The sequence below is a fragment of the Palaemon carinicauda genome, chromosome 37 (genome assembly GCF_036898095.1).
Source record: "Palaemon carinicauda isolate YSFRI2023 chromosome 37, ASM3689809v2, whole genome shotgun sequence".
In the NCBI taxonomy this organism is placed as follows: domain Eukaryota; kingdom Metazoa; phylum Arthropoda; class Malacostraca; order Decapoda; family Palaemonidae; genus Palaemon; species Palaemon carinicauda.
Window position 1 is genome coordinate 61,514,920 of NC_090761.1, and position 15,000 is coordinate 61,529,919.

The window sequence follows — 15,000 nt, forward strand, 5'->3', positions numbered from 1 at the left end:
ATATTGCTTTTATTGGAAATTACGTTAATCACTACATCAAATAACGAAAAGACAAAAAATAAAAAAAAATCAATTTGGTAGATTATCTGACCTATACGGAAAATCTCCAGAAGAGTGGATAGTTTTATCGGAAGAAGACTTTTGGATTAGATTCGAGGTAGCGGTGGCACCATCTACTTGTATTCCAGTGTCATTGTTAAATGTCCGATTTCGTTCTTCATCGGATATTATCAAGTTTCTTTCAATTCCGGGATATGAACTTCTACTCCAGTGGCGTTTTGTTTGGAACATCTGTAAAAGAGGGCTTATTACAATACCTTTTTTTTTTAACTTGTTTCTCTCAGTTCTATAAAATAAACTTCTCCAGTGGGATTCTGTTAATAACGTCTGAAAAAGAGGGTTATTACAATGCTTTTTTTTTAACTTTTTTCTCTCAGTTCTGTAAAATTAACTTCTCCAGTGGGATTTTGTTAATAACGTCTGAAAAAGAGAGCTTATTACAATGCGTTTTTTTTTTTTTACTGGTTTCAGTTCTGTAAAATTAACTTCTCTAGTGGGATTTTGTTAATAACGTCTGAAAAAGAGAGCTTATTACAAGGCGTTTTTTTTTTTTTACTGGTTTCAGTTCTGTAAAATTAACTTCTCTAGTGGGATTTTGTTAATAACGTCTGAAAAAGAGGGCTTATTACAAGGCGTTTTTTTTTTTTTTTACTAGTTTCAGTTCTGTAAAATAAACTTCTCCAGTGGGATTCTGTTAATAACGTCTGAAAAAGAGAGCTTATTACAAGGCATTTTTTTGTTTCTTACTAGTTTCAGTTCTGTAAAATAAACTTCTCCAGTGGGATTTTGTTAATAACGTCTGAAAAAGAGAGGTTATTACAATGCATTTTTTTTCTTACTAGTTTCAGTTCTGTAAAATAAACTTCTCCAGTGGGATTTTGTTAATAACGTCTGAAAAAGAGAGCTTATTACAATGCGTTTTTTTTTCTTACTAGTTTCAGTTCTGTAAAATAAACTTCTCCAGTGGGATTTTGTTAATAACGTCTGAAAAAGAGAGCTTATTACAATGCGTTTTTTTTTTCTTACTAGTTTCAGTTCTGTAAAATAAACTTCTCCAGTGGGATTCTGTTAATAACGTCTGAAAAAGAGAGGTTATTACAATGCATTTTTTTTCTTACTAGTTTCAGTTCTGTAAAATAAACTTCTCCAGTGGGATTCTGTTAATAACGTCTGAAAAAGAGAGGTTATTACAATGCATTTTTTTTCTTACTAGTTTCAGTTCTGTAAAATAAACTTCTCCAGTGGGATTCTGTTAATAACGTCTGAAAAAGAGATGTTATTACAATGCATTTTTTTTTCTTACTAGTTTCAGTTATGTAAAATAAACTTCTCCAGTGGGATTCTGTTAATAACGTCTGAAAAAGAGGGGTTATTACAATGCATTTTTTTTTCTTACTAGTTTCAGTTCTGTAAAATAAACTTCTCCAGTGGGATTCTGTTAATAACGTCTGAAAAAGAGAGGTTATTACAATGCATTTTTTTTCTTACTAGTTTCAGTTCTGTAAAATAAACTTCTCCAGTGGGATTCTGTTAATAACGTCTGAAAAAGAGAGGTTATTACAATGCATTTTTTTTCTTACTAGTTTCAGTTCTGTAAAATAAACTTCTCCAGTGGGATTCTCTTAATAACGTCTGAAAAAGAGAGGTTATTACAATGCATTTTTTTTCTTACTAGTTTCAGTTCTGTAAAATAAACTTCTCCAGTGGGATTCTGTTAATAACGTCTGAAAAAGAGAGGTTATTACAATGCATTTTTTTTCTTACTAGTTTCAGTTCTGTAAAATAAACTTCTCCAGTGGGATTCTGTTAATAACGTCTGAAAAAGAGAGCTTATTATAATGCGTTTTTTTTTTCTTACTAGTTTCAGTTCTGTAAAATAAACTTCTCCAGTGGGATTCTGTTAATAACGTCTGAAAAAGAGAGCTTATTACAATGCGTTTTTTTTTCTTACTAGTTTCAGTTCTGTAAAATAAACTTCTCCAGTGGGATTCTGTTAATAACGTCTGAAAAAGAGAGCTTATTACAATGCGTTTTTTTTTCTTACTAGTTTCAGTTCTGTAAAATAAACTTCTCCAGTGGGATTCTGTTAATAACGTCTGAAAAAGAGAGCTTATTACAATGCGTTTTTTTTTCTTACTAGTTTCAGTTCTGTAAAATAAACTTCTCCAGTGGGATTCTCTTAATAACGTCTGAAAAAAGAGCTTATTACTGTGTTTTATTTTATTTTTTTACTTGTTTCTCTCAGTTCTGTAAAATTCACTTCTCCTCCAGTGGGATTCCGTTAACAACGTCTGAAAAAGAGAGCTTATTACAATGGGGGTTTTTTATTCTTTTTTCTTCTTTTCTTTTTCCAACACTAGTTTCTCTCAGTTCTGTAAAATATACTTTTCCAGAGTTATTCTGTTGATAACGTCTAATAAAGAGGGCTTATTACAAGGCTTGTTTTACTTGTCTCTCTCAGTTCTGTAAACATAAACTTCTCCAACTTCTCCAGTGGCTTTCTGTTAATAACGTTTGTAAAAGAGGGATTATCACAATGGTTTTTATTTTTTTTTTTTTTGCTTTTTTCAACATGTTTCTGTCAGTTCTGTAAAAAAAACCTCCTGTGGTATTTTGTTAATAACGTCTTAAAAAGAGGCCTTATTACAATGCTTTTTTTTTTTTTTACTTGTTTCTCTCAGTTCTGTAAAATAAACTTTTCCAGTGGTATTCTGTTAAAAGTGTCCGATGATAAAGAGGGCTTATACAATACTTATTTTTTACTTGTTTCTATCAGTTCTGTAAAATAAACTTCTCCTCCAATGGGATTTTGTTGGGAACGTCTGAAGAAGAGGGCTTATTATAATGCTTTATATATATATATATATATATATATATATATATATATATATATATATATATATATAAAGTATATATATATATATATATATATATATATATATATATATATATATATATATATATATATATATCGTAGTTCTGTAAAATAAACTTCTCCAGTAGGATTCTGTGAATAATGTCTGGAAAAGTGGGCGTATGTCTTTCTTTTTTACTTGTTTCTCTCAATTCCGTGAAATAAACCTCTCCTCCAGTGGGATACTGTTAGAAACGTCTGTAAAAGAGGGCTTATTGCAATGGTTATATTGATTTACACATGCGAGGAAGGAATACCTCAAATGCAGTTTAAGATATTGTACAGACTAAACATCCGTGAATTATATAAAAAGAAACAAAGAGGACAATACCATATACAGTATGAGTAATAAATGTCAATGATATGAACAATTGATAGGAAATACTCAAACTAAATAAATAAACTAAGGCTTAAATGCTAGAAAGTACTTACATGTGAATAAACTTACAAATCTAGATAGTAGAACAACAGAAGGTTGGAGAATATTATTTAAAGGTTTAAAGACCACTAATGAATGCCAGAGGCAGGGGACACTGACATTGCCCTGGTTAGCAGTACAATGCCATAGAGACTGACCATATATAAATATGATCAGCTCCCAAGCTCCCTCTCCACTCAGGACTTGGGAGGGCTAGGCAATTGCTGCTGATGACTCATCAGGCAGATCTATAGGCCCTGCATCCCTAGCTCATAAGAACAGTAAGGTTGCAGACACTACAAGAAACTCGGGCTTGATTGGGACTTGAACCCCAGTCCGACAGAACGCACTAATCATAGGTATATAGGCCGGGAGCACACTAGCAACTCTGTGGTGCCACAAAGCCACAGCATCGTGTAGCGGGGATGTGGTCTCCCATAGGTTTCCATTGTTTTCAAAGCCACGCCACGCCTGTGGCGGGGATGAGCGACAGAGAGCCACAGTCGCTTGCCACAGTCGCTAGTTTGCGCGGCAAAACTTGAAAACAATGGAAACCTATGGGAGACCACATCCCCACCACATGATGCTGTGGCTTTGTGGCGCCACAGAGTCGCTATTGTGCTCCCGGCCATATGGTTAGCTTCATATATATATATATATATATATATATATATATATATATATATATATATATATATATATATATATATATATATATATATATATATATATATATATGGTTAGTCTCTAAGGCATTGTCCTGCTGACCAGGGCAATGTCACTGTCTCTTTCCTCTGCCATTCATGAGTGGCCTTCAAAACTTTGAACTTTAGGACTGAGACTCTGGTGGCTTAGTTGTATTATTGGTCACTCGTCATTATATGTTCATAATTATCTTTTGATGGAAATGTTTGTATATTTTAAAGATATACTTTTTTATCCCCACTAACTTTGCTATTTCTTGTTTTCTTTTTCATGATGCAGACCCTCCGTGATCATCAATACAAAAGGCCGGGTCTGGAGGTAATGTACAAGTTAGTTCTTTGAATTTTCTTGAATTTTATTTGGAAGTGTTGAAATCACCGGCTAGCATTTTGAATTTCATTGAATTTTATTTGCAAGTGTTGAAATAACCAGTTAGTGGTTTGAATTTTATTGAATTTTATTTGCAAGTGTTGAAATAACCAGTTAGTGGTTTGAATTTTATTGAATTTTATTTGCAAGTGTTGAAAAAACCAGTTAGTGGTTTGAATTTTATTGAGTTTTATTTGCAAGTGTTGAAATAACCAGTTAGTGGTTTGAATTTTATTGAATCTTATTTGCAACTGTTGAAATCACCAGTTAGTGCTTTGAATTTTATTGAATTTAATTTGCAAGTGTTGAGTTTTATTGACTATTATTTGCAAGCGTAGAAACGACCAGTTAGTGCTCTGGATTATATTTTTAAGTGCTGCAACCACATTTAGTGCTTTGAATTTTATTGACTTTTATTTGCAAGCGTAGAAACGACCAGTTAGTGCTCTGGATTATATTTTTAAGAGCTGCAACCACATTTAGTGCTTTGAATTTTATTGACTTTTATTTGCAAGCGTAGAAACGACCAGTTAGTGCTCTGGATTATATTTTTAAGAGCTGCAACCACATTTAGTGCTTTGAGTTTTATTGACTTTTATTTGCAAGTTTAGAAACGACCAGTTAGTGCTCTGGATTTTATTTTTAAGTGCTGCAACCACATTTAGTGTTTTGAATTTTATTGACTTATTTGCAAGCGTAGAAACTACCAGTTAGTGCTGTTGATTTTATTTTCATGTGCTGCAACCACATTTAGTGCTTTGAGCTTTATTTGCAAGTTCTGAAACCACCTGTCTGTGCTTTCTCTAAGTTTTAAAGAATTTTTTTTTCAAGCGTTGAAACCACCTGCTTGTTCTTTGAATTTTATTTGCTGGTGTCGAAACCACCAAAGTTAATTGATGCATTTCTGTCTCAAAAAGTATCTCTAAAACTGCAGAAAAACATTTCTATCTTTAAAATTATAGCAATATGTTTATATTTCGTTATCAGTAAAGCGGTGGTGCTTTTCTATATTTTGGAAAGTAAAGAAATGGGGCTCTCTCTTAAAAGTAAAACGAAGCATTTCTATGTATTTTTAAGTAAATATATTAATTTCTCCATTAGAAAATAAACCACTGCATTTCTGTGTCTTGGAAAGTTAAGAAATACATTTATATCTTTAAAAGTAAATTTGTGTATTTATATATCATGCAAAGTCAAGAAATACATTCCCGTTTTGAAAAGTAAAGAAATGCATTTTATATGTCCTGCAAAGGAAAGAAATACATTTCTGTTTTGAAAAGTAAAGATATATATTTCTATGCCTGTAAAAGTAAATAAATACATTTCTCTTGAAAAGTAAAGTCATCATAAGTATGTCTCAAAAAGTAAAAGACACATTCATGTCTCGAAAGTAAAAAAAAAAAAAAAAAAAAAAAAAAAAAAAAAAAAAAAAAAAAAAATCCTCCCGGAAAATAGTTTTGCATTTCTATGTTTGTGATAGTGAATAAATACTATTATGTCTTGAGAAGTGAAGCAATGCCTTTCTATATCTTGAAAAGTAGAAGAATGCATTTCTGTCTTGAAAGTGAAGTGACACATTTCTATGTCTTGGAAAGTGAAGATATACAGTTTTGTATTGAAAAGTAAATAAATGAATTTCCATGTCTTAAGAATAAAACAATACATTTTTATATCTTGGGAAAGGAAAGAAATATATTTATGTCTTGAAAAGTAAAGCGATGTTTTCTATGTTTGTAGAAATTAAGAAATAAATTTCTAGTATGAAGATTTCAGCGGTGTATTTCTATTTCTTGAAAAGTAAAGAAATACATTTCTGTCTTGAAAAGTAAAGCGATGCATTTTTATATCTTGAAAAGCGAATAAATATATTTCTGTTGTAAGTAAAGTGATGTATTTCTTCTTTTTTTTTGCAGTAGAAATATACACCTTTGTCTTATAAAGTAAAACAATGCATTTCTATGCCTGTGATAGTGAAGAGATACATTTCTATCTTGAGAAGTAAATGGATGCATTTGTCTGTCTTTAAAAGTAAAGAAATAACTTTCATATAAATTAAAGTGATGCATTTCTTTGTCTTGGAAAGTAAAGAAAGGTGTTTCATTTTTGAAAATTAAAGTATTGTTTTTCTATGTCTGTGATAGTAAAGAAATACTATTATCTCTTGAAAAGTAGAGATGCTTTCAATGTCTTGAAAAGTAGAATTCATTTGTCTTGAAAATTAAGCAATGCATTTATACGACTTGAAAAGTGAAGATATATATTTCTGCTTTGAAAAGTGAAGCAGTGGATATCTATGTATTGAAAAGTTAAAATATACATATCTGTCTTGAAAAGTGAAGCGATGGATTTCTATGCATTGAAAAGTAAAAATATACATTTCTGTCTTGAAAAATGAAGCAGTGTATTTCTATGTATTGAAAAGTAAAAATATACATTTCTGTCCTGAAAAGTGAAGCAGTGTATTTTTATGTATTGAAAAGTAAAAATATACATTTCTGTCCTGAAAAGTGAAGCGGTGTATTTCTATGTATTGAAAAATAAAGATATACATTTCTGCCTTGAAAAGTGAAGCAGTGAATATCTAGCATTGAAAAGTAAAAATATACATTTCTGTCTTGAAAAGTGAAGCGGTGGATATCTATGTATTGAAAAATAAAGATATCCATTTCTGTCTTGAAATGTAAACCAGTGGATTTCTATGTATTGAAAAGTAAAGATATACATTTCTATCTTTAAAAGTAAGGCGGTAGATTTCTATGTACTGAAAATTAAAGATATACATTTCTGTCTTGAAAAGTGAAGCGGTGGATTTCTATGTATTGAAAAAAAAAGATTTACCTTTCTATCTTGAACAGTAAAGTGTTGGATTTCTATGTATTGAAAAATAATGATATACATTTCTGTCTTGAAAAGTAAAGCAGTGGATTTCTATGTATTGACAAATAAAGATATTCATTTCTCTCTGGAAAATTAAAGCAGAGGATTTCTATGTATTGAAAAATAAAGATATCCATTTCTGCCTTGAAAAGTGAAGCGGTGGATTTCTATGTATTGAAAAAGAAAGATATTAATTTCTCTCTTGAAAAGTAAAGCGGTGGATTTCTATGCATTGAAAAGTAGAAATATACATTTCTGCCTTGAAAAGTAAAGCAGTGGATTTTTATATATTGAAAAGTAAAGATATATATTTTCTCCCGAAATATGAAGCGGTGGATTTCTATGTATTGAAAAATAAAGATTTACATTTCTCTTAAAAAGTGAAGCAGTGAATTTCTGTGTATTGAAAAGTAAAGATATACATTTCTGCCTTGAAAAGTGAAGCGGTGGATTTCTATGTATTGAAAAATAAAGATTTACATTTCTCTTAAAAAGTGAAGCAGTGAATTTCTGTGTATTGAAAAGTAAAGATATACATTTCTGCCTTGAAAAGTGAAGCGGTGGATTTCTATGTAGTGAAAAATAGAGATTTACATTTCTCTCTTAAAAAGTGAAGCGGTGGATTTCTATGTATTGAAAAATAAAGATATACAATTCTGTCTTGAAAAGTGAAGCGGTGTATTTCTATGTATTGAAAAATAAAGATATCCACTTCTGTCTTGAAAAGTGAAGCGGTGGTTTTCTATGTATTGAAAAAAACGATTTACCTTTCTATCTTGAACAGTAAAGTGGTGGATTTCTATGTATTGAAAAATAATGATATACATTTCTGTCTTGAAAAGTAAAGCAATGGATTTCTATTTATTGACAAATAGAGATATTCATTTCTCTCTTGAAAAGTAAAGCAGTGGATATCTATGTATTGAAAAATAAAGATATCCACTTCTACCTTGAAAAATGAAGCGGTGGATTTCTATGTATTGAAAAAGAAAGATATTAATTTCTCTCTTGAAAAGTAAAGCGGTGAATTTCTATGCATTGAAGAGTAGAAATATACATTTCTGTCTTGAAAAGTAAAGCAGTGGATTTTTATGTATTGAAAAGTAAAGATATATATTGTTCTCCCGAAAAGTGAAGCGGTGAATTTCTATGTATTGAAAAGTAAAGATATACATTTCTGCCTTGAAAAGTGAAGCGGTGGATTTCTATGTAGTGAAAAATAAAGATATAAATTTCTGTATTGAAAAGTAAAGATATACATTTCCCTCTTGAAAAGTGAACTGGTGGATTCCTATGTATAGAAAAGTAAAGATATTCAGTTCTCTCTTGAAAAGTGAAGCGGTGGATTTCTATGTATTGAAAAATACGGATATACATTTCTGTCTTGAAAAGTAAAGCCGTTGATTCTATATATTGAAAAGTAAAGGAATGCATTTCTGTGTCTTCGATAGTAAAACAATACATTTTTATGTCTTGTAAAGTACTGAGATTCATTTCCCTCTTGAATAGTAAAGCGGTGGATTTCTGTCTTGAGAAGTAAGGAAGACACTTCCATATCTCGAAAAGTAAAGAAATGTATTTGTATGTCTTGAAAAGCAAAGAAATGAATTTGTCTTGAAAAGTAAAGCAATGCATCTCATCGTCTTAAAATGTGAAGAAATGAATTTCTGTCTTGAAAAGTAAAGTGATGCATTTTGTTGTCTGTGATTATAACGGAATATTATGTCTTGATAAGTAGAGAAATGCATTTCTGTCTTGAAAAGTAAAGTGCTGCTGTCTAGGAAAGTAAAGAAACACTATTCTACATCTTAGAGAGTCTAAAACTGTTTTTCCATGTCTTACCTTTATCGATAGAAAGTTCAGTTCAAATATTCTGGAGAAGATACACGCCAAAACGAAAAAGAAAATAAATCGTGACAGACGTCCAAAGCTCACTACTCTCCTCCAGATCATGACAGCCGGTAGACCTGTTGTAAGAGGGACCTTTCATTATGACTATTGATACTTCTATGTTGACTTTATCAGATGAGTGCAAACAAATTATCATCAATTCTTATTAATACAGCCCTGTTATTAAGAGGTTAAACCTTTGTAAGCTAGAATCCTAAGAGGGAAGGGAAAAGAATTAAATTAATTTGAGCAAATACTTTTCTCAGAATAGAAAAGCTCGTAGCTATTATGCGAGTAGGCTGTTAGGTTATAACAGAGACGAGAAGGCTGCAACTAACTTTATTTCAACAAATAACGAGTTTATATACAAGCAGGTCCGAGCAAGAATGTCACAAATATTCAAACAGACTAGTGCATGAAAAGGCAAGCTTAAACAGGTTCTATTATCAGTGCAGAGGAAGAGCGAGATATACAAAAATAAGGTAATACCATTAGAGGACGAGCGTATGTGAAACACATGCAGTACATGGCTCCCCCCTAAAAAAAGACATAGCCCTGCTCTGGAGAGGTGCACTTGCAGGAGATACACAGGTTTTAGGGAATCAATGGACACCCAGTCTTCTTTGCCACAAATATTAATTAAGATCTTGATCAAAAGGTCCGAGTAAGGGGGCATTAGCGGTGGCTTGCTAGTGTTGTTGTGCAGGAATATGTGAGTTGCAGAGTTCAAATCTGTCGGTACATGTTGCTTTACTGGGGGCTTGTAAGTCCGGCGGTAAATTTTTCCAGAACGTGACACAGGGGCTGAAGATTGTCGGAGGAGGTTGCAAACTAAAAAAAATCGGTATCGACAACCATTGGGTTGCCATACACCATTTCAGCTGCCAAAACATCCAGGGTGTCTTTAGGAGTGGTCCTTAGTTCTAGGAGGACCCAGATAAGCTGAGTAAACCTGTTGAAGTTATTGCATCGGATATCAAAGCTACTTTGAGGGTTGGATGAAAACATTCAACCATTCCGTTGGCAGTAGTGATGTAGGTAGTTGTCTGATGTAGGATAATGCCCAGGATATTTGCTAATGATGTCCACAATTGAGAGGTGAAAGTGGTACCCCTGTTAAAATTGATATGCTCCGGGGTACCAAATATTGCTATCCACCCTTAAAGTAAGGCAGAGATACACGAGACAGACATTGCAATTTGGGAAGGGCTTCAGGCCAATGATGGTAAACAAGTAATGATGTCCTTGTGTTGTGGGCAAGGGACCTACTACATCAACGTGAATGTGGGCAAAACGACACTGAGATTGAGGAAATATGCCCGCTCCTGAATTCGTGTGTCGGTGTACTTTTGAAGTTTGACAAGAAGTACAGGCACGGACCCAATCCTTAGCATCCTTAGTAATGTCGTGCCGTTATTAACTTTAAGTATTATTTTCACCACAGAAATTAACGAAAGATCTTTGTTTTGATTAATTAAACATTAGCAAACATATGAGTAATGTGCTACAACTCTTCGTAATCTACATAATTACTATCATTGTTCCTTCTATGCGATCGACGCTTGATATTTTTTTGCCATTGAAATTTACAAAAATATATATGGCTGTACAATACTTTCCTTTATGTATCATATAAAAAGCTATATTTTGTGGCATATGATCATTCGAACACATAACTGATATTGAGAAATGACTTTCATAACAAAAGCTGGTATGGAGGTCTTGCTTTTCGATTCGAATCTTAGGTCGGTCTCCAGACCTGTTACGTCCCTGGCCTTGTCATAAGAAAGGGTGGGGAGGGGGATGTCGGTCTCGTTACTTCTGGTCTAGATAGGACCCCCTTAGATTTAGTGGTCTAGCAGACCTGTCTAAGTGGGTCTTGGGTCTACCCGACCTCATGCTGATGGAACACTAGCTGAGATTTAGAGCAAGCTATATTTATGAAAACAACTCTCCATTTTCAATGAAATTACGTCTTTGTTAAATAAATATTAAGACTGATACTTCCACCAAATTTTACCACTTTCAAAATTCATTAATTTCTAAGCAAAAAGTCCCGAATAACTTTCAAAATAGTGATTATTTTTTAAAGAAATTGGCATTGCCTTCTGTGAATAGGGAACGCCAGTTTGAAAGACAGGGCAAATTAATGAATAATCATTAAAAGATGATAAAACTAATGGAATGTATTAAGATGAATAACAATATTAAACGGCAAAGTAACATACAAACTATGTAACACAACTTACGTCATCCTAGCCAATAGAGAAGTAAATGAATTTAGTAGTATCCAGAATTTAAAATGTCATTATTTTGAATTATGCACAAAGAAATATATTGTGTAATATATATATATATATATATATATATATATATATATATATATATATATATACATATATATATATATATATATATATATATATATATATATATACTGTATATATATATATATATATATGTGTGTGTGTGTGTGTGTGTGTGTGTGTATGTACTGTATGATTATAAATGTCATTTAGATTTTAAAAAGTTTTATGATAAAGGGAAACTTCAGGGTTTTTTCGACTATATATATATATATATATATATATATATATATATATATATATATATACTGTATATATATATATATATATATATATATATATATATATATGTCATTTAGATTTTAAAAAGTGTTATGTTAAAGGATAACTTCAGTTTTTTTTTAGCTTTATATATATATATATATATATATATATATATATATATGTATATATATGATTATAAATGTCATTTAAACTTTAAAAAGTTTTACGATAAAGAAAAACCTCAAGGGTTTTTTCGACTTTTTTTTTATGTCGAACCGCTAAATTTACGCTTAATATCAGTTTGAATTAATGCTTAGATTAAAAGTTAATCGCGGTATCACTTTACATCAATGCAAACAGCTGAAATACACACATCATTCAGTTCTATTTACCTTTTAGTTTTCATAGCGACGCTAAAGTAATATGTAAATCCGACAGTCCTTCATCCTGATTCACATATATTGATTAAATTTGCATAGATTTCCTCGCACTAATGAGTCTCTGACGCCACATTTATTTCAGTAGATATGTGAAACCAACAATGTGGACGTTCGGTGTCAAAATAAGATGGTCCCAAACTCGAATAGTCTAGATTCTGGCCTTTTTTTTTTTTTTTTGCAGACAAGAGTAAATTGCACTCATGACTCGGAATTGGTCGGGGGTTGGGGGGTGATGGGAATTCGGACATTTTCTACGCAAACTCGAATAACGTGGATTCAGAATCGGTCACGGACTCGAATATCAAGGATTCGGACTCGGTCTTAGTCTCGAATAACTCGAACTCGTATAGTGTAATCTCTGACTCGAATAACGTGAAGTCGGATAGTCTAATCTCTGACTTGAATAACGTGAAGTCGGATAGTCTAATCTCTGACTTGAATAACGTGAAGTCGGATAGTCTAATCTCTGACTTGAATAACGTGAAGTCGGATAGTCTAATCTCTGACTTGAATAACGTGAAGTCGGATAGTCTAATCTCTGACTTGAATAACGTGAAGTCGGATAGTCTAATCTCTGACTTGAATAACGTGAAGTCGGATAGTCTAATCTCTGACTCGAATAACGTGAAGTCGGATAGTCTAATCTCTGACTCGAATAACGTGAAGTCGGATAGTCTAATCTCTGACTCGAATAACGTGAAGTCGGATAATCTAATCTCTGACTCGAATAACGTGAAGTCGGATAGTCTAATCTCTGACTCGAATAACGTGAAGTCGGATAGTCTAATCTCCAACTCGAATAACGTGAAATCGGATAGTCTAATCTCCAACTCGAATAACGTGAAGTCGGATAGTCTAATCTCTGACTCGAATAACGTGAAGTCGGATAATCTAATCTCTAACTCGAATAACGTGAAGTCGGATAGTCTAATCTCTGACTCGAATAACGTGAAGTCGGATAGTCTAATCTCTGACTCGAATAACGTGAAGTCGGATAGTCTAATCTCTAACTCGAATAACATGAAGTCGGATAGTCTAATCTCTGACTCGAATAACGTGAAGTCGGATAGTCTAATCTCCGACTCGAATAACGTGAAGTCGGATAGTCTAATCTCTGACTCGAATAACGTGAAGTCGGATAATCTAATCTCTATCTCGAATAACATGAAGTCGGATAGTCTAATCTCTGACTCGAATATCGTGAAGTCGGATAGTCTAATCTCTGACTCGAATAACGTGAAGTCGGATAGTCTAATCTCCAACTCGAATAACGTGAAATCGGATAGTCTAATCTCCAACTCGAATAACGTGAAGTCGGATAGTCTAATCTCTGACTCGAATAACGTGAAGTCGGATAATCTAATCTCTAACTCGAATAACGTGAAGTCGGATAGTCTAATCTCTGACTCGAATAACGTGAAGTCGGATAGTCTAATCTCTGACTCGAATAACGTGAAGTCGGATAGTCTAATCTCTAACTCGAATAACATGAAGTCGGATAGTCTAATCTCTGACTCGAATAACGTGAAGTCGGATAGTCTAATCTCTAACTCGAATAACATGAAGTCGGATAGTCTAATCTCTGACTCGAATAACGTGAAGTCGGATAATCTAATCCCTCTAACTCGAATAATGTGAAGTCGGATAATCTAATCTCTCTGACTCGAATAACGTGAAGTCGGAGTGTCTAATCTCTCTGACTGGAATAACATGAAGTCGGATAGTCTAATCTCTGACTCGAATAACGTGAAGTCGGATAGTCTAATTCTGACTTGAATATTGTGAACTCGTATAGTCTAATCTCTGGCTCGAATAATGTGAACTCGGATCGTCTAATCTCTTTGACTTGAATAACGTGAAGTCGGATAGTCTAATCTCTGACTCGAATAATGTGAACACAGGGCAGTCTAATGTCCGACTAATAATGCAGACTAGGACAGTCTAATCTCTGACTCGTATAGCATGAACTCGGACAGTCTAATCTATGACTCTGATTATCTGGGCTTGGACAGTCTAATATCTCACTCAAATAACGTGAACACGGACAATCTAATATCTGGCTCTGATAACGGGGACTCTGAGTTGAATAGCATGGACTCGGATCGTCTAATTTCTGATTTGAATAACGTTGACTCGGACAGTTTAATTTCTGATTCAAATAATGTGGACTCAAATAGTTTCATTTCTGACTCGGATAATGTGAACTCAGACAGTCTAATTTCTGAATCGAGTAATCAGAAATTTTTTACTCGAATAACGTGGACTCAGACAGTCTGATACTAAAACAACGTCGGCACGGACAGTCTAATTTCTTACTCGAATAACGTGTGTTCAGTCTAATTTCTGACTCAAATAACATGGACTGGGACAGCCTAATTTTTTTACTCGAATATCGGGGACGCGGACAGTCTAATACTAAAAAAACATGGACTCGGACAGTCTAATTTTTTTACTCGAATAATGTGGACTCGGATAGTCTAATTTTTTTACTTGAATAATGTGGACTCGGACAGTCTAATTTTTTGTACTCGAATAACGAGGACTTGCACAGTCTATTTTTTTTACTCGAATAACATGGACTCGGACAGTCTAATTTTTATACTCAAATAACATGGACTCTGACAGTCTAATTTTTTTACTCGAATAACATAGACTCGGACAGTCTAAATTTTTTTACTCGAATAACGTTGACTCGAACAGTCTAATTTTTTTACTCGAATAACGTGGACTCGGATAGTCTAATTTTTTTACTCGAAT

General features: G+C 32.9%; 2 protein-coding genes across 2 annotated transcripts in view; one reads left to right on the top strand and one right to left on the bottom strand.

The window, feature by feature from the left end:
- The window catches only part of LOC137629727 (beta-1,3-galactosyltransferase 1-like), a 63,351-nt gene that overhangs the window by 14,796 nt on the left and 33,555 nt on the right, over positions 1-15,000 (bottom strand). Inside the window, exons 2-3 of the mRNA XM_068361299.1 lie at positions 9,186-9,310; positions 92-291 (exon numbers count right to left, since the gene is read on the bottom strand). Of these exons, the coding sequence (XP_068217400.1) occupies positions 92-291; positions 9,186-9,296 (311 nt within the window). The 5' untranslated portion in view covers positions 9,297-9,310. The remainder of the gene's footprint in view (positions 1-91; positions 292-9,185; positions 9,311-15,000) is intronic.
- Positions 4,376-15,000, top strand: part of LOC137629726 (nephrin-like) — a 241,279-nt gene continuing 230,654 nt past the window's right edge. The window contains exon 1 of the mRNA XM_068361298.1: positions 4,376-4,415. The gene's annotated coding sequence lies outside the window, so the exon portion shown is untranslated. The remainder of the gene's footprint in view (positions 4,416-15,000) is intronic.